Raw genomic sequence first — 25,388 nt, 5'->3', positions numbered from 1 at the left:
GGAGGTATGAAGCTACAGTCAGAAGACAGGAAGCTACAGTCAGAAGACAGGAGGTATGAAGCTACAGTCAGAAGACAGGAAGCTACAGTCAGAAGACAGGAGGTATGAAGCTACAGTCAGAAGGCAGGAGGTATCTGTCTGTTATCTCACCTTGAGGACTCTGAGCTTTGCTTTCTCCATGGCTGAGGTGAGTTTGGAAGGGTTGTCTTTCAGTGAGCTCTGGAGGAGCAATTTAAAGGTGTACACAGCATTCTCCATCAGCTACAACACAGAAAAACACAGCATTCTCCATCAGCTACAACACAGAAAAACACAGCATTCTCTATCAGCTACAACACAGAAACACACAGCATTCTCCATCAGCTACAACACAGAAACACACAGCATTCTCCATCACCTACAACACAGAAACACACAGCATTCTCCATCACCTACAACACAGAAACATACAGCATTCTCCATCACCTACAACACAGAAACACACAGCATTCTCTATCAGCTACAACACAGAAACACACAGCATTCTCCATCACCTACAACAAGACAGAAACACACAGCATTCTTCATCAGCTACGACACAGAAACACACAGCATTCTCCATCAGTTACAACACAGAAACACACAGCATTCTCCATCAGCTACAACAAGACAGAAACACACAGCATTCTCCATCACCTACAACAAGACAGAAACACACAGCATTCTCCATCAGTTACAACAAGACAGAAACACACAGCATTCGACATCAGTTACAACAAGACAGAAACACACAGTATTCTCCATCAGCTACAACAAGACAGAAACACACAGCATTCTCCATCAGTTACAACAAGACAGAAACACACAGCATTCGACATCAGTTACAACAAGACAGAAACACACAGCATTCTCCATCAGCTACAACAAGACAGAAACACACAGCATTCTTCATCAGCTACGACACAGAAACACACAGCATTCTCCATCAGTTACAACACAGAAACACACAGCATTCTCCATCAGCTACAACAAGACAGAAACACACAGCATTCTCCATCACCTACAACAAGACAGAAACACACAGCATTCTCCATCAGTTACAACAAGACAGAAACACACAGCATTCGACATCAGTTACAACAAGACAGAAACACACAGCATTCTCCATCAGCTACAACAAGACAGAAACACACAGCATTCTCCATCAGCTACAACAAGACAGAAACACACAGCATTCTCCATCAGCTACAACAACATAAAAACTACACAGCCTTCTTCAAACAACACTGTTTCACGACGCATCAGTGACATGGCAGGAGATGTTTTGAAACAATTACTGCTTCGCATACAAGCCAGTAAATTATATGCGTTACAGCTGGATGAGTCAACAGACGTGGCGGGCCTGGCACAGCTCCTGGTATATGTCCATTACGTTTATGGGGGGTCAATTAAGGAAGGCATCCTCTTCTGCAAACCACTGGAAACCAGGACAACAGGAGAGGAAAAGTACCGAACAGCTTTGTGACATCAAATGGACTTTGGTGGTCAAGATGTGTCGGTATCTGTACTGATGGAGCAAAAGCCATGACAGGGAGACACAGTGGAGTGGTAACGCACGTGCAAGCAGTTGCTACCGACGCCACTTGGGTACACTACAGCATCCACCGAGAGGCTCTTGCTGCCAAGGGAATGCCTGACAGCTTGAAAGACGTTTTGGACACTACAGTGAAAATGTTTAACTTTGTTAAAGCAAGGCCCCTGAACTCTCGTGTATTTTCTGCACTGTGCAATGATATGGGCAGCGACCATGTAACACTTTTACAACATACAGAAGTGCGCTGGTTATGAAGGGGCAAAGTATTGACACGTTTTTTTTTTAAAAAGATAAAAAAAGAGACGAGCTTAAAGTTGTCTTTACTGACCATAATTTTCACGTGTCTGACTTCTTGCATGATGATGAGTTTCTCACATGACTAGTCTATCTGGGTGATGTTTTTTCTCGCCTGAATGATCTGAATCTAGGATTACAGGGACTCTCCGCAACTATATTCAATGTGCGGGACAAAATTGAGGCTATGATTCAGAAGTTGGAGCTCTTCTCTGTCTGCATTAACAAGGACAACACACAGGTCTTCCATCATTGTATGATTATTTGTGTGCAAATGAACTCAAGCTTACGGACAATGTCAAATGTGATATAGCGAAGCACCTGAGTGAGTTGGGTGCGCAATTACGCAGGTACTTTCCCGAAACGGACAACACAAACAAAAGACAGAAACACACAGCATTCTCCATCAGCTACAACAACACAGAAACACACAGCATTCTCCATCAGCTACAACACAGAAACACACAGCATTCTCCATCAGTTACAACAAGACAGAAACACACAGCATTCTTCATCAGCTACGACACAGAAACACACAGCATTCTCCATCAGTTACAACACAGAAACACACAGCATTCTCCATCAGCTACGACACAGAAACACACAGCATTCTCCATCAGCTACGACACAGAAACACACAGCATTCTCCATCAGTTACAACACAGAAACACACAGCATTCTCCATCAGCTACGACACAGAAACATACAGCATTCTCCATCAGTTACAACACAGAAACACACAGCATTCTCCATCAGCTACAACAAGACAGAAACACACAACATTCTCCATCAGCTACAACAAGACAGAAACACACAGCATTCTCCATCAGCTACAACACAGAAACACACAGCATTCGACATCAGTTACAACAAGACAGAAACACACAGCATTCTTCATCAGCTACAACAAGACAGAAACACACTAACCTGTTGCATGTCTATCTGCGTGCTGTGGATCAGAACTAACCTGTTGCATGTCTATCTGCGTGCTGTGGATCAGAACTAACCTGTTGCATGTCTATCTGCGTGCTGTGGATCAGAACTAACCTGTTGCATGTCTATCTGTATGCAGTGGATCAGAACTAACCTGTTGCATGTCTATCTGCGTGCTGTGGATCAGAACTAACCTGTTGCATGTCTATCTGCGTGCTGTGGATCAGAACTAACCTGTTGCATGTCTATCTGCGTGCTGTGGATCAGAACTAACCTGTTGCATGTCTATCTGCGTGCTGTGGATCAGAACTAACCTGTTGCATGTCTATCTGCGTGCTGTGGATCAGACGAACTGAGTTGGAGAACTTGAAGCGATGCCTGAGTTCCTGGAGCTGTTCTGTCAGGACCTCCACTTTCTGGTAACACTCCTCCAGACTTGCCTGACACATCTGACCCATCTGACCCAGCGCCTGAGGAGAGAGAGGCAACACACGCTATAACACACATACTATTAGACATTAGCGTGATTCACGCTTCAGTTGTTCACGCTTCAGTTGTTCACTCTTCAGTTGTTCACGCTTCAGTTGTTCACTCTTCAGTTGTTCACGCTTCAGTTGTTCACGCTTCCGTTGTTCACGCTTCCGTTGTTCACGCTTCCGTTGTTCACGCTTCAGTTGTTCACTCTTCCGTTGTTCACGCTTCCGTTGTTCACGCTTCCGTTGTTCACGCTTCCGTTGTTCACGCTTCCGTTGTTCACGCTTCCGTTGTTCACGCTTCCGTTGTTCACGCTTCCGTTGTTCACGCTTCCGTTGTTCACGCTTCAGTTGTTCACGCTTCCGTTGTTCACGCTTCAGTTGTTTACGCTTCAGTTGTTTACGCTAATGTTGTTCACTCTTCAGTTGTTTACGCTTCAGTTGTTTACGCTTCAATTGTTTACACTTCAGTTGTTCACTTTTCAGTTGTTTACGCTTCAGTTGTTTACGCTAATGTTGTTTACGCTTCAGTTGTTTACGCTTCAGTTGTTTATGCTTCAGTTGTTTACGCTAATGTTGTTTACGCTAATGTTGCTCACTCTTCAGTTGTTTACACTTCAGTTGTTTACGCTTCAGTTGTTTACACTTCAGTTGTTTACACTTCAGTTGTTCACTCTTCAGTTGTTTACGCTTCAGTTGTTTACGCTTCAGTTGTTTACGCTTCAGTTGTTTACGCTAATGTTGTTCACCCTTCAGTTGTTTACACTTCAGTTGTTTACGCTTCAGTTGTTTACGCTTCAATTGTTTACACTTCAGTTGTTCACTCTTCAGTTGTTTACGCTTCAGTTGCTTACGCTAATGTTGTTTACGCTTCAGTTGTTTACGCTTCAGTTGTTTATGCTTCAGTTGTTTACGCTAATGTTGTTTACGCTAATGTTGCTCACTCTTCAGTTGTTTACACTTCAGTTGTTTACGCTTCAGTTGTTCACTCTTCCGTTGTTTACGCTTCAGTTGTTTACGCTTCAGTTGTTTACGATTCAGTTGTTTACGCTTCAGTTGTCCACGTTTCAGTTGTTTACGCTTCAGTTGTTCACGCTTCAGTTGTTCACGATTCAGTTGTTTACGCTTCAGTTGTTTACGCTAATGTTGTTTACGCTTCAGTTGTTTACGCTTCAGTTGTTCACTCTTCCGTTGTTTACGCTTCAGTTGTTCACGTTTCAGTTGTTCACTCTTCAGTTGTTCACTCTTCAGTTGTTCCCTCTTCAGTTGTTTACGCTTCAGTTGTTCACTCTTCAGTTGTTTACGCTTCAGTTGTTTACGCTTCAGTTGTTTACGCTTCAGTTGTTTACGCTTCAGTTGTTCACTCTTCAGTTGTTCACTCTTCAGTTGTTCACTCTTCAGTTGTTCACTCTTATGTTGTTTACGCTTCAGTTGTTCACGTTTCAGTTGTTCACTCTTCAGTTGTTCACTCTTCAGTTGTTCACTCTTCAGTTGTTTACGCTTCAGTTGTTTACGCTTCAGTTGTTCACGCTTCAGTTGTTTACGCTTCAGTTGTTTACGCTTCAGTTGTTTACGCTTCAGTTATTCACTCTTCAGTTGTTCACTCTTCAGTTGTTCACTCTTCAGTTGTTCACTCTTCAGTTGTTCACTCTTCAGTTGTTTACGCTTCAGTTGTTCACTCTTCAGTTGTTTACGCTTCAGTTGTTTACGCTTCAGTTGTTTACGCTTCAGTTGTTCACTCTTCAGTTGTTCACTCTTCAGTTGTTCACTCTTCAGTTGTTCACTCTTCAGTTGTTCACTCTTCAGTTGTTCACTCTTCAGTTGTTCACTCTAATGTTGTTCACTCTTATGCAAGGGAACTTGACCAACTTTTGCTCCACCAACACCCTCTTACCTGGTTTAACCCCTCCTGCCCCCCTCCCTCGGGGAAGCCCAGACAGAGAGCGTTTATCTCCCCCTCCAGGAGAAGCCGGACCCCCTGGAAGCCCCCCGTCACCGGAGACATCAGCTCTTCCAAGATGGACGCCAGGTACGGAGACACGTTCTCGCTGCAGAACTTTACTGCTGGATCACTGACGGAGGCTGTGGGGACAGAGATGGAACAACAGATGTGAATGTTATGCAAATGGTTTTACAAGTTTAGATATAGTTTAGATATAGTTAAGATATAGTTTAGATATAGTAATCCCTTGTCTGCTCATCACAACTACTGTCCCAATAATTGTTGCTTTTTCATTCATTCAGTTCCCACAATATCCTGCCTCGGATCCTAAGGTGTTAGTTCTTTGTTACTAAGTTTACTCCTTTACACTGCAATGCATTCTTAACCCATGTTTGACCCATGTTTGACGCCAGGCTACCACACCTGTAGATCCCCATCATGGTATTGTACCTTGTAGCTTGGCCTGCAGGAAGGTTCTAGAACTGGCTATCTGGTCCATATCAGAACGAAGCAGAGCTTCATGAGACCTGGCTGTCTCTTTACACTCCTCCTTCAGACCCTTCAGACCCTCCCTCAGCTGGTCCTGGACCAGGTAGTACGCGGCTTCCAACGTCTGGGGGGACAACAGAACACAGCTGAGTACAGAATATATACACCCTGTGTTAGCTGATCCAAGACCAGGTTATAGACTGCCTCCAATGTCTGACCATCAGGGGGCAGTATAGAGCAGAGATCACTACATGACTACAGAACTCAGAGCTAAAGAACCAGTTCACTATAACATTACTGAAGGACTTTCTGAATAAAGGACAGTTCTGAGATGTTCATTCACTCACGGTGAACCAGACTCTCTTCCTCCCTGCTTTCTTTCCCTTCAGTCTGGCCAGCAGTTCTGTCTGTAGAGAGGGTTGAAGCTCCTCCAACACCAGATTGGCTAGGACCTGGAAAACAGAAAGCCAAAATGACTTACAGCATACTGTGATTTGGACGCACTACACAGCTGTAAGATAATAAAACACACTACTACTCTACTACACAACTGTAAGATAATAAAACACACTACTACTCTACTACACAACTGTAAGACAATGAAACACACTACAGATCTACTGAGCTCATTGTTAAAAACTGGTTGAGCTTCTGCATTAGCAAAGGAAAGTCCTACTATAAACGATAATATAATATAAATATAAAATAAATATAATATGGAGTCCAACTCAAGCTATGTGTCTTTGTGATGAGAGACTGGAGTCCAACCCAAACAATGTGTCTCTGTGATGAGAGACTGGAGTCCAACCCAAACAATGTGTCTTTGTGATGAGAGACTGGAGTCCAACCCAAACAATGTCTGAGTCTGAAGCAGAAGTGTTTCCCGGTCTCTGACTGAGCTGTCTTAGTTGAGACAGACCTGGACCAACCGGTAATCTGGACAGACCTGGACCAACAGATCACGGTGAAGTATAGTTACCCTCTGCCAGAGCCAGTGTGACCGAGTCATTGCATGGGGCCGCTTCTTCACCAAATTGGATCTCAGGAGTGCTTACAACCTGGTGCGTATCCGGGAGGAGGATGAGTGGAAGACGGCATTTAGTACCACCTCTGGGCACTATGAGTACCTCGTCATGCCGTGATGAATGCTCCATCGGTCTTCCAATCCTTTGTAGACGAGATTTTCAGGGACCTGCACGGACAGGGTGTAGTGGTGTATATAGATGACATTCTAATATACTCCGCTGCACGCGCCGAGCATGTGTCTCTGGTGCGCAAGGTGCTTGGTCGACTGTTGGAGCATGACCTGTACGTTAAGGCTGAGAAATGTCTGTTCTTCCAACAGTCCGTCTCCTTCCTAGGGTACCGCTTTTCAGCGTCAGGGGTGGAGATGGAGAGTGACCGCATTTCAGCCGTGTGTAATTGGCCGACTCCAACCACGGTAAAGGAGGTGCAGCGGTTTTTAGGGTTTGCCAACTACTACCGGAGGTTTATCCGGGGTTTTGGTCAGGTAGCGGCTCCCATTACCTCCTTGCTGAAGGGGGGACCGGTGCGGCTGCAGTGGTCAGCTGGGGCGGACAGGGCTTTTGGTCACCTGAAAGCTCTGTTTACCTCGGCTCCTGTGTTGGCTCATCCTGATCCCTCCTTAGCGTTCATAGTAGAGGTGGACGCTTCCGAGGCTGGGATAGGAGTTGTGCTGTCTCAGCGCTCGGGTACGCCACAAAAACGCCGCCCCTGTGCGTTCTTTTCGAAGAAGCTCAGCCCGGCGGAGCGTAACTATGATGTGGGGGACCGGAAGCTGTTGGCTGTTGTTGGGGCTCTGAAAGCGTGGAGGCATTGGCTTGAGGGGGCTAAACACCCTTTTCTTATTTGGACTGACCACCGCAATCTGGAGTACATCCGGGCAGTGAGGAGAATGAATCCTCGCCAGGCAAGGTGGGCCATGTTTTTCACCCGTTTTGTGTTTACTCTATCCTACAGACCAGGTTCCCAGAACGCTAAGGCAGACGCATTGTCTCGGATGTATGACACAGAGGAGCGGTCCACGGATCACACTCCCATACTTCCGGCTTCTTGCCTGGTGGCACCGGTGGTATGGGAGGTTGACGCGGACATCGAGCGGGCGTTACGTACGGAGCCCACTCCCACCCAGTGTCCAGTTGGACGTAAGTACGTTCCGTCTGATGTTCGTGATCGATTGATTTGTTGGGCTCATACGTCACCTTCCTCTGGTCATGCTGGCATCGGGTGGACAGTGCGCTGTCTTAGTGGGAAGTACTGGTGGCCCACTTTAGCTAAGGACGTGACGGTGTATGTTTCCTCCTGCTTGGTGTGCGCTCAGTGCAAGGCACCTAGACACCTGCCCAGAGGGAAATTACAACCCCTACCCGTTCCACAACGGCCGTGGTCACACCTATCCGTGGATTTCGTGACGGATCTTCCTCCGTCACAAGGAAACACCATGATTCGGGTAGTTGTGGATCGGTTTTCTAAGTCCTGCCGTCTCATTCCTTTGCCCGGTCTCCCTACGGACCTACAGACTGCGGAGGCCCTGTTAACACACGTCTTCCGGCACTACGGGGTGCCTGAGGATATAGTGTCTGATCGGGGTTCCCAGTTCACATCAAGGGTCTGGAGGGCGTTCATGGAACGTCTGGGGGTCTCGGTCAGCCTGACCTCAGGGTTTCACCCCGAGAGTAACGGGCAGGTGGAGAGAGTTAACCAGGATGTGGGTAGGTTTCTGCGGTCCTATTGCCAGGACCGGCCGGGGGAGTGGGCGGCTTTCATCCCCTGGGCAGAGATAGCCCAAAACTCTCTCCGCCACTCCTCCACTAACCTGTCTCCATTTCAGTGTGTACTGGGACATCAGCCGGTTCTGGCACCGTGGCATCAGAGCCAGATCGAGGCACCTGCGGTGGATGAATGGTTTCGGCGCTCGGGGGAAACCTGGGACGCTGCCTATGTACGCCTGCAACGGGCCATCGGGCGACAGAAGGCGAGCGCCGATCACCACCGCAGTGAGGCTCCGGTGTTCGCACCGGGAGACCGGGTCTGGCTCTCGACCCAAAACCTGCCCCTTCGCCTGCCCTGCCGGAAGCTGGGTCCGCGGCCATTTAAAGTACTGAGGAGACTGAACGAGGTATGTTATAGGTTACAGCTCCCCCTGATTATTGTATTAACCCCTCGTTCCATGTGTCTCTCCTCAGGCCGGTGGTGGCTGGTCCGCTCCAGCAGTCTGAGGTGCGGGCGGTTCCTCTGCCCCCTCTGGACATCGAGGGGGCCCCGGCGTATACTGTGCGAGCCATTACGGACTCAAGGCGTCATGCAAGGGGCCTTCAGTAACTCGTGGAATGGGAGAGGAAACAAGATGAGAAACAAGATTCTCCGGTCTGATGAAACCAAGATTGAACTATTTGGCCTGAATGCCAAGTGTCACGTCTGGAGGAAACCTGGCAACATCCCTATGGTGAAGCATGGTGGTGGTAGCATCATGCTGTGGGGATGTTTTTTCAGCAGCAGGGACTGGGAGACTGGTCAGGATTGAGAAAAAGATTAACAGAGCAAAGTACAGAGAGATCCTTGATGAAAACCTGCTCCAGAGCACTCAGGACCTCAGTCTGGGGTGAAGGTCCACCTTCCAACAAGACAACGACCCTAAGCACACAGCCAAGACAACGCAGGAGTGGCTTCGGGACAAGTCTCTTAATGTCCTTGAGTGGCCCAGCCAGAGGACGGACTTGAACCCGATCGAACATCTCTGGAGAAACGTAAAAATAGCTGTGCATCAACGCTCCCCATCCAGCCTGACAGAGAAGAATGGGAGAAACTCCCCAAATACAGGTGTGCCAAGCTTGTAGCGTCATACCCAAGTACAGTGGGGCAAAAAAGTATTTAGTCAGCCACCAATTGTGCAAGTTCTCCCACTTAAAAAGATGAGAGAGGCCTGTAATTTTCATCATAGGTACACTTCAACTATGACAGACAAAATGAGAAGGAAAAAAATCCAGAAAATCACATTGTAGGATTTTTAATGAATTTATTTGCAAATTATGGTGGAAAATAAGTATTTGGTCAATAACAAAAGTTTATCTCAATACTTTGTTATATACCCTTTGTTGGCAATGACAGAGGTCAAACGTTTTCTGTAAGTCTTCACAAGGTTTTCACACACTGTTGCTGGTATTTTGTCCCATTCCTCCATGCAGATCTCCTCTAGAGCAGTGATGTTTTGGGGCTGTTGCTGGGCAACACGGACTTTCAACTCCCTCCAAAGATTTTCTATGGGGTTGAGATCTGGAGACTGGCTAGGCCACTCCAGGACCTTGAAATGCTTCTTACGAAGCCACTCCTTCGTTGCCCGGGCGGTGTGTTTGGAATCATTGTCATGCTGAAAGACCCAGCCACGTTTCATCTTTAATGCCCTTGCTGATGGAAGGAGGTTTTCACTCAAAATCTCACGATACATTCATCCTGTCCTTTAAGTTTTTTATTTCTAATAAATTTGCAAAAATGTATAAAAACCTGTTTGTACTTTGTCATTTTTGGGGTATTGTGTGTAGTAGATTGATGAGGGGAATTTAAAAAAAAGGTTAAAGAATTTAGAATAAGGCTGTAACGTAACAAAATGTGGAAAAAGTCAAGGGGTTTGAATACTTTCCGAACGACAATGTAATTGGAACAGGAAGTGTAAACTCTAATATAGCCTATTAGCTAAGAAGGTAACTGCAAACACATTTTTTTGCTTAAAGCAGCTGTTTGGTTGGTTAAACAAAGGTGAACCATGTGTTGGCAAAAATCTATGTGAAAGTCAAAAAAGCTTACCAGCAGCCAGCTGCACTTTCCACAGTGGATTGTTTTTCAAAACCTACGTCAGATACTCCGGTGACTGTTATTGGGTCAATATTAGGAGTTGAGAAATACATCTGTCATTATTACATTTAGTCACTTAGCAGACACTCATATCCAGAGCGACATACAATTAGTGAAATTGTAATACGAATCATAATAAAGAAGGAGTCCGGCTTTAAACGACGTGCAGCTTATAAAGGCTTCATAAAGCTACATAAACGCACAAATCATCTATAACCGTATGTCATGCTTTATAAAGGGTTCATAGATGTGGTATAACTGTGTGACATATGCACCAATGTCAAATGTGACATAAGACTGTGCTTTATAAAGGATGGCATAAGCAATGCATAATAAAGGCTGTATAAATCATATTAAATTGAGGCTTCACAAAATATTGCATCTTGGTAGAACATTGCAATGCCAGGATAGTGGGTTTGATTCCCGGGACCACCCATAAGTAAATATTTATTCACACATGACTGTAAGTCTCTTTGGATAAAAGAGTCTGCTAAATTGTATATATTATATTATAAACTGGGTCGTTCGAGCCCTGAATGCTGATTGGCTGACAGCCGTGGTATATCAGACTATATACCACAGGTATGACAAAATACTTATTTGTACTGCTCTAATTACGTTGGTAAACAGTTTATAATATCAATAATGCACCTCAGGAATTTGTGATATATGGCCAATATACCACGGCTAAGGGCTGTGTCCAGGCACTCCGCGCTGTGTCGTGGTTAAAACATTTCTAGGATGGCCCAACCTCTTCCCTCTTGGGTGCAATATTGGACCTGACCTCAACTTTCCCCAAAATGCTTTGGTAGGGCCTTTTAAAATCTGTTTTATTATTTTGCCTCGTTTTTTTCCCCCAAATGCCAATTTTCTCTGTTTAGTTTTTCAGGTTTTGGATAACGAAGGCTCATAACGAAGGCTGGTCACCACCAAAAACATAACGAAGGCTGGTCACCACCAAAAACATAACGAAGGCTGGTCACCACCAAAAACATAACGAAGGCTGGTCACCACCAAAAACATAACGAAGGCTCGTCACCACCAAAAACATAACGAAGGCTCGTCACCACCAAAAACATAACGAAGGCTCGTCACCACCAAAAACATAACGAAGGCTGGTCACCACCAAAAACATAACGAAGGCTGGTCACCACCAAAAACATAACGAAGGCTGGTCACCACCAAAAACATAACGAAGGCTCGTCACCACCAAAATATAACGAAGGCTGGTCACCACCAAAAACATAACGAAGGCTCGTCACCACCAAAAACATAACGAAGGCTCGTCACCACCAAAAACATAACGAAGGCTCGTCACCACCAAAATATAACGAAGGCTGGTCACCACCAAAAACATAACGAAGGCTGGTCACCACCAAAAACATAACGAAGGCTGGTCACCACCAAAAACATAACGAAGGCTGGTCACCACCAAAAACATAACGAAGGCTCGTCACCACCAAAAACATAACGAAGGCTCGTCACCACCAAAATATAACGAAGGCTGGTCACCACCAAAAACATAACGAAGGCTCGTCACCACCAAAAACATAACGAAGGCTGGTCACCACCAAAATATAACGAAGGCTGGTCACCACCAAAAACATAACGAAGGCTCGTCACCACCAAAAACATAACGAAGGCTCGTCACCACCAAAAACATAACGAAGGCTGGTCACCACCAAAAACATAACGAAGGCTCGTCACCACCAAAAACATAACGAAGGCTGGTCACCACCAAAAACATAACGAAGGCTCGTCACCACCAAAAACATAACGAAGGCTGGTCACCACCAAAAACATAACGAAGGCTCGTCACCACCAAAAACATAACGAAGGCTGGTCACCACTAAAAACCAGTGGTGTAAAGTACTTAAGTAAAAATACTTTGGGGTATCTGTAGTTTACTTTACTAATTATATTTTTGACACTTTTACTACATTCCTAAAGAAATTAATGTATGTTTTACTCCATAGATTTCCCCTGGCACCCAAAAGTACTCGTTACATGTTGAATGCTGGGCAGGAAAATAGTCCAGGTCACACACTTATCAAGAGAACATCCCTGGTCATTCGTATTGCCTCTGATCTGGTGGACTTACTAAACACAAATACTTAATTTGTGGGCCTCCCGAAACTTTCGGTGTCACTACAGACCCGGGTTTGATCCCGGGCTGTATCACAACAGGCCGTGATTGGGAGTCCCATAGGGCGGCACAAAATTGGTCCAGCGTCGTCCGGGTTTGGGAAGGGTTTGGCCTTGGGGGCTTTACTTGGTTTATCGCACTCTAGTGACTCCTTGTGGTAGACCGGTCGCCTGCAGGCTGATCTCGGTCGTCAATTGAACGGTGTTTCCACCGACACATTGGTGCGGCTGGCTTCTGGGTTAAGCGAGCGGGTGTGAAGAAGCGCAGTTTGGGGGGGGGTCATGTTTCAGAGGACGCATGACTCGACCTTCGCCTCCCGAGCCGGTTGGGGAGTTGCAGCAATGAGACAAGATCGAAATTGGGGAGGAAAAGGAGTGAAAATACAAAAATACAACAACAAAAAATCGTGGCATTTGGTTTGCTTAATATAAAGAATGTGAAATGATTCGATACCTAGGTATATTTGAACAATTACATTTACTTTTGATACTTAAATATATTTTAAACCAAATTATAATTTTTTGACTTTTACTCAAGTAGTATTTTACTGGGTGACTTTCACTTGTACTTGAGTCATTTTCTATTAAGGTATCTTTACTTTTATTCAAGTATAAAAATGTAGTACTTTTTCCACCACTGGCAAAAACACAACAAAGGCTGCTCACCATCCTATGCTAGTTTATGCTGTTTTTTTCAGCAGGGAAGTCAATGGTATCACCTGTCAATGATTTTAGATATAAATTATGATTGAAATGGTTTCGCTCTCCAGATCCGTCTAACCTTGTCAGATATCCAGACACATCCTGAGTACCGCCGGAGGCGCTCGGGAAGATCAAATCACAATGCTTCTTTTAATTGTCTACACATGTCTAAAAATGTGGGCACAATCAGAATGTGGACAAGAACAGGACAAAGGACTCATGTTAGAACCAGGTATAAATGGGGCTTTAGAGTCCGAGTCAGAGTTTCCTCTCGTGGCTCTCTCGGTTGGCAGCGGCAGCTTCATGAGTCAGGCTCTGTGTGTGTGATGAGAGGACAACAGCCCACTTATTAACAGAAGCAGCACACACTCACACAAACTGTCTCCCTCTGTCTCTGATTTTTCCCTGGAACTCCCTGGAAACAAGTCAGTGTGTGCGTTTGTGTTTAAGTGTGCATGAGTGTGTTTCATAGTGAGTTTCAGAGTGAGTTTCGACCATGGGCATGTTCCAGAGTGTGTTTCATAGTGAGTTTCGACCATGGGCATGTTCCAGAGTGTGTTTCATAGTGAGTTTCGACCATGGGCATGTTCCAGAGTGTGTTTCATAGTGAGTTTCGACCATGGGCATGTTCCAGAGTGTGTTTCAGAGTGTGTTTCGACCATGGGCATGTTCCAGAGTGTGTTTCATAGTGAGTTTCAGAATGAGTTGTGGTCTAGATGCAAAGTCAGTCATTATCTTTGTTGTATGTTGAACAGTGTGTGTATGTGCGGGTTTGGGCATCACCTGCTCCTCACAGCCCACCATCATGTCCCAGGACTCATAGTGTCCTTTCTCCTGCCGGTAGAAATGTATGGCCTTGAGGAACGCCTGAGACTCACAGGAGGACCTCCTCAGAGAATCTGGAGTGAGAGAGAGAGAGAGAGAGAGAGAGAGAGAGAGAGAGAGAGAGAGAGAGAGAGAGAGAGAGAGAGAGAGAGAGAGAGAGAGAGAGAGAGAGAGAGAATGAGAGAGGGAGAGATGAGAGAGATGAGAGAGATGAGAGAGGGAGAGATGAGAGCAGGAGAGATGAGAGAGAGAGATGAGAGAGGGAGAGATGAGAGAGGGAGAGATGAGAGAGAGAGAATATGAGGAAGTGAGCAGTGTAATATTTCTCTATGGGATAACTGGTTTGTCTTAAATACTGAAAGAATTGAGTAATGCATCTGAGACAAATGCAATATATTATAAACACTTCCCTTTTTGTCACTGTGAAATGTACATGTGAAACTAGAGAAAAATAAAATAAAATTGTGTCTGAGAGAGCAAGAGAAGGAAAGAGAGCATGAGCTAGGAATGGGGTGTATGTTTTTGTTCTATTTCTGAGCTACGTAGTCATTGCATCCTCTGAACATCTATTTTATAAAGTTGCTGTTGACTAGTTGGTAATGAGGCAGAGCTAAAAGAGGAGTTGACGTAACCCTGCTCTGGTTGGTTGTTCTGCAGAAGTTGCTAAACGCTAACCTAACCACTAACTGACAGGCTGGCTCTAGCTTTCTCCTTCACAGGAAGCTAATGCGTGCGGAGGAGTATTATTAGGTTGTTACCAAGACAACCGAAGAATAACAACAGTACAACACAGCAGGCTAGCGTGTTTATCATGAACTGGTTTAGTATAGAGGTTTATCATGAACTGGTTTAGTATAGAGGTTTATCAGAACTGGTTTAATATAGAGGTTTATCATGAACTGGTTTAGTATAGAGGTTTATCATGAACTGGTTTAGTATAGAGGTTTATCATGAACTGGTTTAGTATAGAGGTTTATCAGAACTGGTTTAATATAGAGGTTTATCATGAACTGGTTTAGTATAGAGGTTTATCATGAACTGGTTTAGTATAGAGGTTTATCATGAACTGGTTTAGTATAGAGGTTTATCATGAACTGGTTTAGTATAGAGGTTTATCATGAACTGGTTTAGTATAGAGGTTTATCATGAACTGGTTTAGTATAGAGGTTTATCAGAACTGGTTTAGTATAGAGGTTTATCATGAACTGGTTTAGTATAGAGGTTTATCATGAACTGGTTTAGTATAGAGATTTATCATGAACTGGTTTAATATAGAGGTTTATCAGAACTGGTTTAGTATAGAGGTTTAGTATAGAGGTTTAATATAGATATTTATCAGAACTGGTTTAGTATAGAGGTTTAATACAGAGGTTTAATATAGACTTTCTTGTTAAAATTCGAAATTAAAAAGGCACTCAGACTGCTTCGTTAATAAACTGATAATAAAATGTTTACTACCGACACAATTCAATTACTTTCTGAATAAAGCAGTGGGCAAAGGATATTTTGTTTTTGCCAACATTAGACCAAGTCTCAGGGGTTTGGGTTTGGTTTAGGGTCAGGGGTCAGGGGTCAGAACCCCAGGTGTAGCGTACCGTGGTTCTGGTGCCTGATGCAGCCCGTGAGGATGGAGAGGAAGGTCGCTCGTCGGTCCTCCTGGGGGAAGCTGAAGTACACGTCTCGTCTGTAGGGCAGTCTGAGGTACACAGGGAACTGACCAGAAGGTACCACTACCATGGGGGGAGATGTCTCCTCCTTCAAACCTATAGTACAACACACAGACACAGGGTCAGGGGTCAGGGGTCAGGGGTCAGGGCAGTCCGAGGTACACAGGGAACTGACCAGAAGGTACCACTACCATGGGGGGAGATGTCTCCTCCTTCAAACCTATAGTACAACACACAGACACAGGGTTAGGGGTCAGGGGTCAGGGGTCAGGGCAGTCTGAGGTACACAGGAAACTGACCAGAAGGTACCACTACCATGGGGGGAGATGTCTCCTCCTTCAAACCTATAGTACAACACACAGACACAGGGTCAGGGGTCAGGGGTCAGGGCAGTCTGAGGTACACAGGAAACTGACCAGAAGGTACCACTACCATGGGGGGAGATGTCTCCTCCTTCAAACCTATAGTACAACACACAGACACAGGGTCAGGGGTCAGGGGTCAGGGCAGTCTGAGGTACACAGGGAACTGACCAGAAGGTACCACTACCATGGGGGGAGATGTCTCCTCCTTCAAACCTATAGTACAACACACAGACACAGGGTTAGGGGTCAGGGGTCAGGGGTCAGGGCAGTCTGAGGTACACAGGAAACTGACCAGAAGGTACCACTACCATGGGGGGAGATGTCTCCTCCTTCAAACCTATAGTACAACACACAGACACAGGGTTAGGGGTCAGGGGTCAGGGGTCAGGGCAGTCTGAGGTACACAGGAAACTGACCAGAAGGTACCACTACCATGGGGGGAGATGTCTCCTCCTTCAAACCTATAGTACAACACACAGACACAGGGTTAGGGGTCAGGGGTCAGGGGTCAGGGCAGTCTGAGGTACACAGGAAACTGACCAGAAGGTACCACTACCATGGGGGGAGATGTCTCCTCCTTCAAACCTATAGTACAACACACAGACACAGGGTTAGGGGTCAGGGGTCAGGGGTCAGGGCAGTCTGAGGTACACAGGAAACTGACCAGAAGGTACCACTACCATGGGGGGAGATGTCTCCTCCTTCAAACCTATAGTACAACACACAGACACAGGGTCAGGGGTCAGGGGTCAGGGCAGTCTGAGGTAGACAGGAAACTGACATACAATTAACTGATTGATTGAACTGCTGCATGTCTCCCGGTCTCCATGTTGCTATTTCAACAGTTGTGTGCCTCTGTGTTTCAAGACTCTGCTGTATCTCTTTAGGGGTTGACCAGACACTCACATTTAGGGTCAGGGAAGGCCTTGTCCACCAGTGCTGTGTACTTCTCCTCGGATGTCAGAACTACGCCCCCTGTTGGTAGGAGTCTCTGTCTGGCCGGAACACCTTTACCGAAGCTCTGTGGAGGAACAAATACAACAACCAATTTACCAAACATCAGAGTAATGTGACTGACTATGTGTTAGCCCGCTGAGCTAAAGCCAAGGCATTACCTTAGAAAGCTAACACAACTCTTTAGGTCTCAGGTGAGGTAATCCATCACCCAGCCTGGGGTTTATTCTCCATTACATATGGTCATGTTAAGTCATATAATGTTGTGCATGGTCATGTACGGTCGGTTGTATGCTGGTATGGTATTGGTTTACCTCCTGATTGTCATGATACTCCAGGCTGTGATTGGCTCTCATCACCACAAACCTCTCCTTCCACTTCCCGGTGTCGTCATAGTGCAGAACACTGTCCTGATACAGCACTTCCTCTGGCCTAAGGGGCTCCTACAGGAGAGATGCAGGAGGAGGAGTGAGTATGTGTGTGTGTGTGTGTGTGTGTGTGTGTGTGTGTGTGTGTGTGTGTGTGTGTGTGTGTGTGTGTGTGTGTGTGTGTGTGTGTGTGTGTGTGTGTGTGTGTGTGTGTGTGTGTGTGTGTGTGTGTGTGTGTGTGTGTGTGTGTGATAAAACTATACTAAATATATTCATATGTCACCAAATAATTGATTAAAATACACTGTTATGTAATGAAGGTCTACAGTAACTTCAACAGCACTGTCTGGGCTAGCACCATGGTGTAGCCGGAGGACAGCTAGCTTCCATCCTCCTCTGGCTACATTGACTTCAATACAAAACCTAGGAGGCTCGTAGGCCTCACCCTCTTCAATAGACATACATGGTAATTATGACCACTTCCAGAGGACGTCCTCCAACCAATCACAGCTTTTGCAGTATGAACTGACATGTTGTCCATGCAATCTTAGAATTAGGATCAGAGAACGAGTTGTATTGTGATTGTGCCACAGAGCATTATGGGGGTTCTACGTGTTGAGAGGCTTGATGACGTTGTTAGATATGACTGAAGAGTGATAGTTGAGATTTCTGGGATATTACAGAATTCTAATTATTATTTTTTTAATTACAGGAGACGGAGGAGGTATATTATAAATAGTTTTCTTGGTTTTAGAATTACATTTGTGTGTCCAGTTAGTGCAATTTATTTCAAATGTGCCTCGCTAACTTCAGTAGCTAGCAGCACGAGTGTGATGTTTTCTCCTTCAGAATGGTTTATTTTTATTCTTTATTTTTTATTTAACCTTTATTTAACTAGGCAAGTCAGTTAAGAACAAATTCTTATTTACAATGACGGCCTACCAAAAGGCAAAAGGCCTCCTGCGGGGACGAGGGCTGGGATAAAAACAAATAAAAATATAAATAAAATATAGGACAAAACACACATCACGACAAGAGAGACAACACAACACTACATATAGAGAGACCTAAGACGACAACATAGCAAGGCAGCAACACATGACAACACAACATGGTAGCAACACAACATGACAACAGCACAAAACATGGTACAAACATTATTGGGCACAGACAACAGCACAAAGGGCAAGAAGGTAGAGACAACAATACATCACACAAAGCAGCCACAACTGTCAGTAAGAGTCTCTATGATTGAGTCTTTTAATAAAGAGATGGAGATAAAACTGTCCAGTTTGAGTGTTTTTGCAGCTCGTTCCAGTCGCCAGCTGCAGCGAACTGAAAAGAGGAGCGACCCAGGGATGTGTGTGCTTTGGGGACCTTTAACAGAATGTGACTGGCAGAACGGGTGTTGTATGTGGAGGATGAGGGCTGCAGTAGATATCTCAGATAGGGGGGAGTGAGGCCTAAGAGGGTTTTATAAATAAGCATCAACCAGTGGGTCTTACGACGGGTATACAGAGATGACCAGTTTACAGAGGAGTATAGAGTGCAGTGATGTGTCCTATAAGGAGTATTGGTGACAAATCTGATGGCCGAATGGTAAAGAACATCTAGCTGCTCGAGAGCACCCTTACCTGCCGATCTATAAATTACATCTCTGTAATCTAGCATGGGTAGGATGGTCATCTGAATCAGTTTGGCAGCTGGGGTGAAAGAGGAGCGATTACGATAGAGGAAACCAAGTCTAGATTTAGCTTTAGCCTGCAGCTTTGATATGTGCTGAGAGAAGGACAGTGTACCGTCTAGCCATACTCCCAAGTACTTGTATGAGGTGACTACCTCCAGCTCTAAACCCTCAGAGGTAGTAATCACACCGGTGGGGAGAGGGGCATTCTTCTGACCAAACCACATGACCTTTGTTTTGGAGGTGTTCAGAACAAGGTTAAGGGCAGAGAAAGCTTGTTGGACACTAAGAAAGCTTTGTTGCAGAGCATTTAACACAAAATCTGGGGAGGGGCCAGCTGAGTATAAGACTGGATCATCTAAAAATAAATGGATGAGTGAGCTTCCTACTGCCTGAGCTATGTTGTTGATGTAGATTGAGCCTTGGGGTACACCCTTAGTGACAGGCAATGGCTGAGACAGCAGATTTTCTGACTTAATACACTGCACTCTTTGAGAGAGGTAGTTAGCAAACCAGGCCAAAGACCCCTCAGAGACACCAATACTCCTTAGCCGGCCCACAAGAATGGAACGGTCTACCGTATCAAAAGCTTTGGCCAAGTCAATAAAAACAGCAGCACAACATCGCTTAGAATCAAGGGCAATGGTGACATCATTGAGGCCCTTTAAGGTTGCAGTGACACATCCATAACCTGAGCGGAAACCAGAGAGAATACTAGACATCAAGACAGCCAGTCAGTTGATTATTGACAAGTTTTTCCAACACTTTTGATAAACAGGGCAAAATAGAAATAGGCCTATAACAGTTAGGATCAGCTTGATCTCCCCCTTTAAATAAAGGATGAACCGTGGCTGCCTTCCAAGCAATGGGAACCTCCCCAGAAAGGAGAGACAGGTTAAAAAGGTCAGAGATAGGCTTGGTGATTATAGGGGCAGCAACCTTAAAGAAGAAAGGGTCTAAAACCTAGTCATTGGCGACTCCATTACCCGCAGTATTAGACTTAAAACGAATCATCCAGCGATCATACACTGTTTACCAGGGGGCAGGGCTACCGACGTTAAGGCTAATCTGAAGATGGTGCTGGCTAAGGCTAAAACTGGTGAGTGTAGAGAGTATAGAGATATTGTTATCCACGTCGGCACCAACGATGTTAGGATGAAACAGTCAGAGGTCACCAAGCGCAACATAGCTTCAGCGTGTAAATCAACTAGAAAGATGTGTCGGCATCGAGTAATTGTCTCTGGCCCCCTCCCAGTTAGGGGGAGTGATGAGCTCTACAGCAGAGTCTCTGGCCCCCTCCCAGTTAGGGGGAGTGATGAGCTCTACAGCAGAGTCTCACAACTCAATCGCTGGTTGAAAACGGTTTTCTGCCCCTCCCAAAAGATAGCATTTGTAGATAATTGGTTCTCTTTCTGGGACTCACCCACAAACAGGACCAAGCCTGAGGAGTGACGGACGCCATCCAAGCTGAGGGGGTGCTCTCATCTTATCTACCAACATAGACAGGGCTCTAACTCCTCTAGCTCCACAATGAGATAGGGTGCAGGCCAGGCAGCAGGCTGTTAGCCAGCTTCTAGTCATGAAATCTATGCAGCCTACTCAATCACTTTTTATATCTACTGTTTACAGGCCTCCTGGGCCTTATACAGCGTTCCTCACTGAGTTCCATGAATTCCTATCGTACCTTGAAGTCATGGCAGATAATATTCAAATTTTTGGTGATTTTAATATTCACATGGAGAAGTCCACAGACCCACTCCAAAAGGCTTTCGGAGCCATCATCGACTCAGTGGGTTTTGTCCAACATGTCTCCGGACCTACTCACTGCCACAGTCATACTCTGGACCTAGTTTTGTCCCGTGGAATAAATGTTGTAGATCTTAATGTTTTTCCTCATAATCCTGGACTATCGAACCACCATTTTATTACGTTTGCAATCGCAACAAATAATCTGCTCAGACCCCAACCAAGGATCATCAAAAGCCGTATTATAAATTCTCGGACAAGCCAAAGATTCCTAGATGACCTTCTAGACTCCCTCCACCTACCCAAGGACGTCAGAGTACAAACATCGGTTAACCACCTAACTGAGGAACTCAATTTAACCTTGCGCAATACCCTAGATGCAGTTGCACCCCTATAAACAAAAACATTTGTCATAAGAAACTAGCTCCCTGGTATACAAAAAACCCGAGCTCTGAAGGAAGCTTCCAGAAAATTGGAACGGAAATGGCGCTACACCAAACTGGAAGTCTTCCGACTAGCTTGGAAAGACAGTTCCGTGCAGTATCGAAGAGCCCTCACTGCTGCTCGATCATCCTATTTTTCCAACTTAATTGATGAAAATAAGAACAATCCAAAGTTTATTTTTGATACTGTCGCAAAGCTAACTAAAAAGCAGCATTCCCCAAGAGAGGATGGCTTTCACTTCAGCAGTAATAAATTCATGAACTTCTTTGATGAAAAGATCAAAGATCATGATCATTAGAAAGCTCAGTTGTTCTGAGTCTGCACAACTCTGCCAGGACCTAGGATCAAGGGAGACACTCAAGTTTTTCAATACTATATCTCTTGACACGATGATGAAAATAATCATGGCCTCTAAACCTTCAAGCTGCATACTGGATCCTATTCCAACTAAACTACTGAAAGAGCTGCTTCATGTGCTTGGCCCTCCTATGTTGAACATAATAAACGTCTCTCTATCCATCGGATGTGTACCAAACTCACTAAAAGGGGCAGTAATAAAGCCTCTCTTGAAAAAGCCAAACCTTGACCCAGAAAATATAAAAAAACTAATCGGCCTCTATCGAATCTCCCAATCCGCTCAAAATGTTTGGAAAAAGCAGTTGCACAGAAACTCACTGCCTTTCTGAAGACAAACAATGTATACGAAACGCTTCAGTCTAGTTTTAGACCCCATCATAGCACTGAGACTGCACTTGTGAAGGTGGTAAATTACCTTTTAATGGCGTCAGGCCGAGGCTCTGCATCTGTCCTCGTGCTCCTAGACCTTAGTGCTGCTTTTGATACCATTAATCACCACATTCTTTTGGAGAGATTGGAAACCCAAATTGGTCTACACGGACAAGTTCTGGCCTAGTTTAGATCTTGTCTGTCGGAAAGATATCAGTTTGTCTCTGTGAATGGTTTGTCCTCTGACAAATAAACTGTAAATTTCGGTGTTCCTCAAGGCTCTGTTTTAGGACCACTATTGTTTTCACTATATATTTACCTCTTGGTGATGTCATTCAGAAACAGAATGTTAACTTTCACTGCTATGCATACGACACACAGCTGTACATTTCGATGAAACATGTTGCAGCCCCAAAATTGGCCTCCCTGGAAGCCGGCGCCGACAGAGATGGCCGCCTCGCTTCACGTCCCTAGGAAACTATGCGGTTGTGAAATTGTTAGGTTAGATTACTCGTTGGTTATTACAGCATTGTCGGAACTAGAAGCACAAGCATTTCGCTACACTCGCATTAACATCTGCTAACCATGAGTATGTAAAAATTTGATTTGATTTGATTTGATGAAGTGGAGGTCGGACAAAACAGAGATGCTTGTTCTAGGTCCCAAGAACCAAAGAGATCTTCTGTTGAATCTGACAATTAATCTTGATGGTTGTACAGTCGTCTCAAATAAAACTGAAGGACCTCGGCGTTACTCTGGACCCTGATCTCTCTTTTGACGAACATATCAAGCTTTTTTCCATCTACGTAACATTGCAAAAATTAAACATTCTGTCTAAAATTGATGCAGAGAAATGAATCCATGCTTGTCGTCACTTCTAGGTTAGACTACTGCAATGCTCTACTTTCCGGCTACCCAGATAAAGCACTAAATAAACTTCAGTTAGTGCTAAATACGGCTGCTAGAATCTTGACTAGAACCAAAAAATGTGATCATATTACTCCAGTGCTAGCCTCTCTACACTGGCTTCCTGTTAAGGCAAGGGCTGATTTCAACGTTTTACTGCTAACCTACAAAGCGTTACATGGGCTTGCTCCTACCTATCTTTCCGATTTGGTCCTGCCGTACATACCTACACGTACGCTATGGTCACAAGACGCAGGCCTCCTAATTGTCCATAGAATTTCTAAGCAAACAGCTGGAGGCAGGGCTTTCTCCTATAGAGCTCAATTTTTATGGAATGGTCTGCCTACCCATGTGAGAGACGCAGACTCGGTCTCAACCTTTAAGTCTTTACTGAAGACTCATCTCTTCAGTGGGTCATATGATTGAGTGTAGTCTGGCCCAGGAGTATGAAGGTGAACGAAAGGCACTGGAGCAACGAACAGCCCTCGCTGTCTCTGCCTGGCCGGCTCCCCTCTCTCCACTGGGATTCTCTGCCTCAAACACTATTACAGGGGCTGAGTCACTGGCTTACTGGTGCTCTTCCATGCCGTCCCAAGGAGGGGTGCGTCACTTGAGTGGGTTGGTTTTGTGCCGTGGGGGAGATCTTCGTGGGCTATACTCGGCCTTGTCTCAGGGTGGTAAGTTGGTGGTTGAAGATATCCCTCTAGTGGTGTGGGAGCTGTGCTTTGGCAAAATGGGTGTGGTTATATCCTGCCTGTTTGGCCCTGTCCGGGGGTATCGTCGGACGGGGCCACAGTGTATCCCGACCCCTCCTGTCTCAGCCTCCAGTATTTATGCTGTAATAGTTTATGTGTCAGGGGGCTAGGCTCAGTCTGTTATATCTGGAGTATTTCTCCTGTCTTATCCGGTGTCCTGTGTGAATTTAAGTATGCTCTCTCTAATTCTCTCTCTCTTTTTCTGTCTCTCGGAGGACCTGAGCCGTAGGACCATGCCACAGGACTACCTGGCCTGATGACTCCATGCTGTCCCCAGTCCACCTGGTCGAGCTGTTTCAACTGTTCTGCCTGCGGCTATGGAAGCCTGACCTGTTCACCGGACGTGCTACCTGTCCCAGACCTGCTGTTATCAACTCTCTAGAGACAGCAGGAGCGGTAGAGATACTCTTAATGATCGGCTATGAAAAGCCAACTGACATTTACTCCTGAGGTGCTGACCTGTTGCACCCTCTACAACCACTGTGATTATTATTATTTAACCCTGCTGGTCATCTATGAACATTTGAACATCTTGGCCATGTTCTGTTATAATCTCCACCCGGCACAGCCAGAAAAGGACTGGCCACCCCTCATAGCCTGGTTCCTCTCTAGGTTTCTTCCTAGGTTTTGGCCTTTCTAGGGAGTTTTTCCTAGCCACCGTGCTTCTATACCTGCTTGCTGTTTGGGGTTTTAGGCTGGGTTTCTGTACAGCACTTTGTGACATCAGCTAAATGTAAGAAGGGGTTTATACAGTTGAAGTCAGATGTTTACATACACATAAACCTTAGCCAAATACATTTAATCAAAATTTTTCACAATTCCTGACATTTAATCCTAGTAAAAATTCCCTGTTTTAGGTCAGTTAGGATCACCACTTTATTTTAAGAATGTGAAATGTCAGAATAATAGTAGAGAGAATGATTTATTTCAGCTTTGATTTCTTTCATCACATTCCCAGTGGGTCAGAAGTTTACATATACTCGACCGTGTATTGATTTGCACTTTTCGCACCAAAGTACGTTCATCTCTAGGAGACAGAACGCGTCTCCTTCCTGAGCGGTATGCTGCGTGGTCCCATGGTGTTTTTACTTGCGTACTATTGTTTGTATAGATGAATGTGGTACCTTCATGCATTGGGAAATTTCTCCCAAGGATGAACCAGACTTGTGGAGGTCTCAAATTTTTTTCTGAGGTCTTGGCTGATTTCTTTTGATTTTCCCATGATGTCAAGCAAAGAGGCACTGAGTTTGAAGGTAGGCCTTGAAATACATCCACAGGTACACCTCCAATTGACTCAAATGATGTCAATTAGCCTATCAGAAGCTTCTAAAGCCATGACATCATATTCTGGAATTTTCCAAGCTGTTTAAAGGCACAGTCAATTTAGTGTATGTAAACTTCTGACCCACTGGAATTGTGATACAGTGAAATATAAGTGAAATAATCTGTCTGAAAACTATTTTGGGAAAAATTACTTGTGTCATGCACAAAGTAGATGTCCTAACCGACTTGCCAAAACTATAGTTTG

At 45.0% G+C, this 25,388-nt stretch overlaps 1 protein-coding gene across 1 annotated transcript in view; it reads right to left on the bottom strand.

Moving 5' to 3' along the window:
• The window catches only part of LOC139550051 (protein Niban 1-like), a 67,994-nt gene that overhangs the window by 12,327 nt on the left and 30,279 nt on the right, over positions 1-25,388 (bottom strand). Inside the window, exons 3-11 of the mRNA XM_071360635.1 lie at positions 17,546-17,674; positions 17,184-17,298; positions 15,841-16,008; positions 14,204-14,319; positions 6,052-6,156; positions 5,666-5,828; positions 5,168-5,355; positions 3,115-3,270; positions 151-261 (exon numbers count right to left, since the gene is read on the bottom strand). Of these exons, the coding sequence (XP_071216736.1) occupies positions 151-261; positions 3,115-3,270; positions 5,168-5,355; positions 5,666-5,828; positions 6,052-6,156; positions 14,204-14,319; positions 15,841-16,008; positions 17,184-17,298; positions 17,546-17,674 (1,251 nt within the window). The remainder of the gene's footprint in view (positions 1-150; positions 262-3,114; positions 3,271-5,167; positions 5,356-5,665; positions 5,829-6,051; positions 6,157-14,203; positions 14,320-15,840; positions 16,009-17,183; positions 17,299-17,545; positions 17,675-25,388) is intronic.

Source organism: Salvelinus alpinus, chromosome 23, assembly GCF_045679555.1.
Source record: "Salvelinus alpinus chromosome 23, SLU_Salpinus.1, whole genome shotgun sequence".
In the NCBI taxonomy this organism is placed as follows: Eukaryota; Metazoa; Chordata; class Actinopteri; order Salmoniformes; family Salmonidae; genus Salvelinus; species Salvelinus alpinus.
Note: the sequence above shows the minus strand (reverse complement) of the source record. Positions and strands in the feature narration are given on the sequence as shown.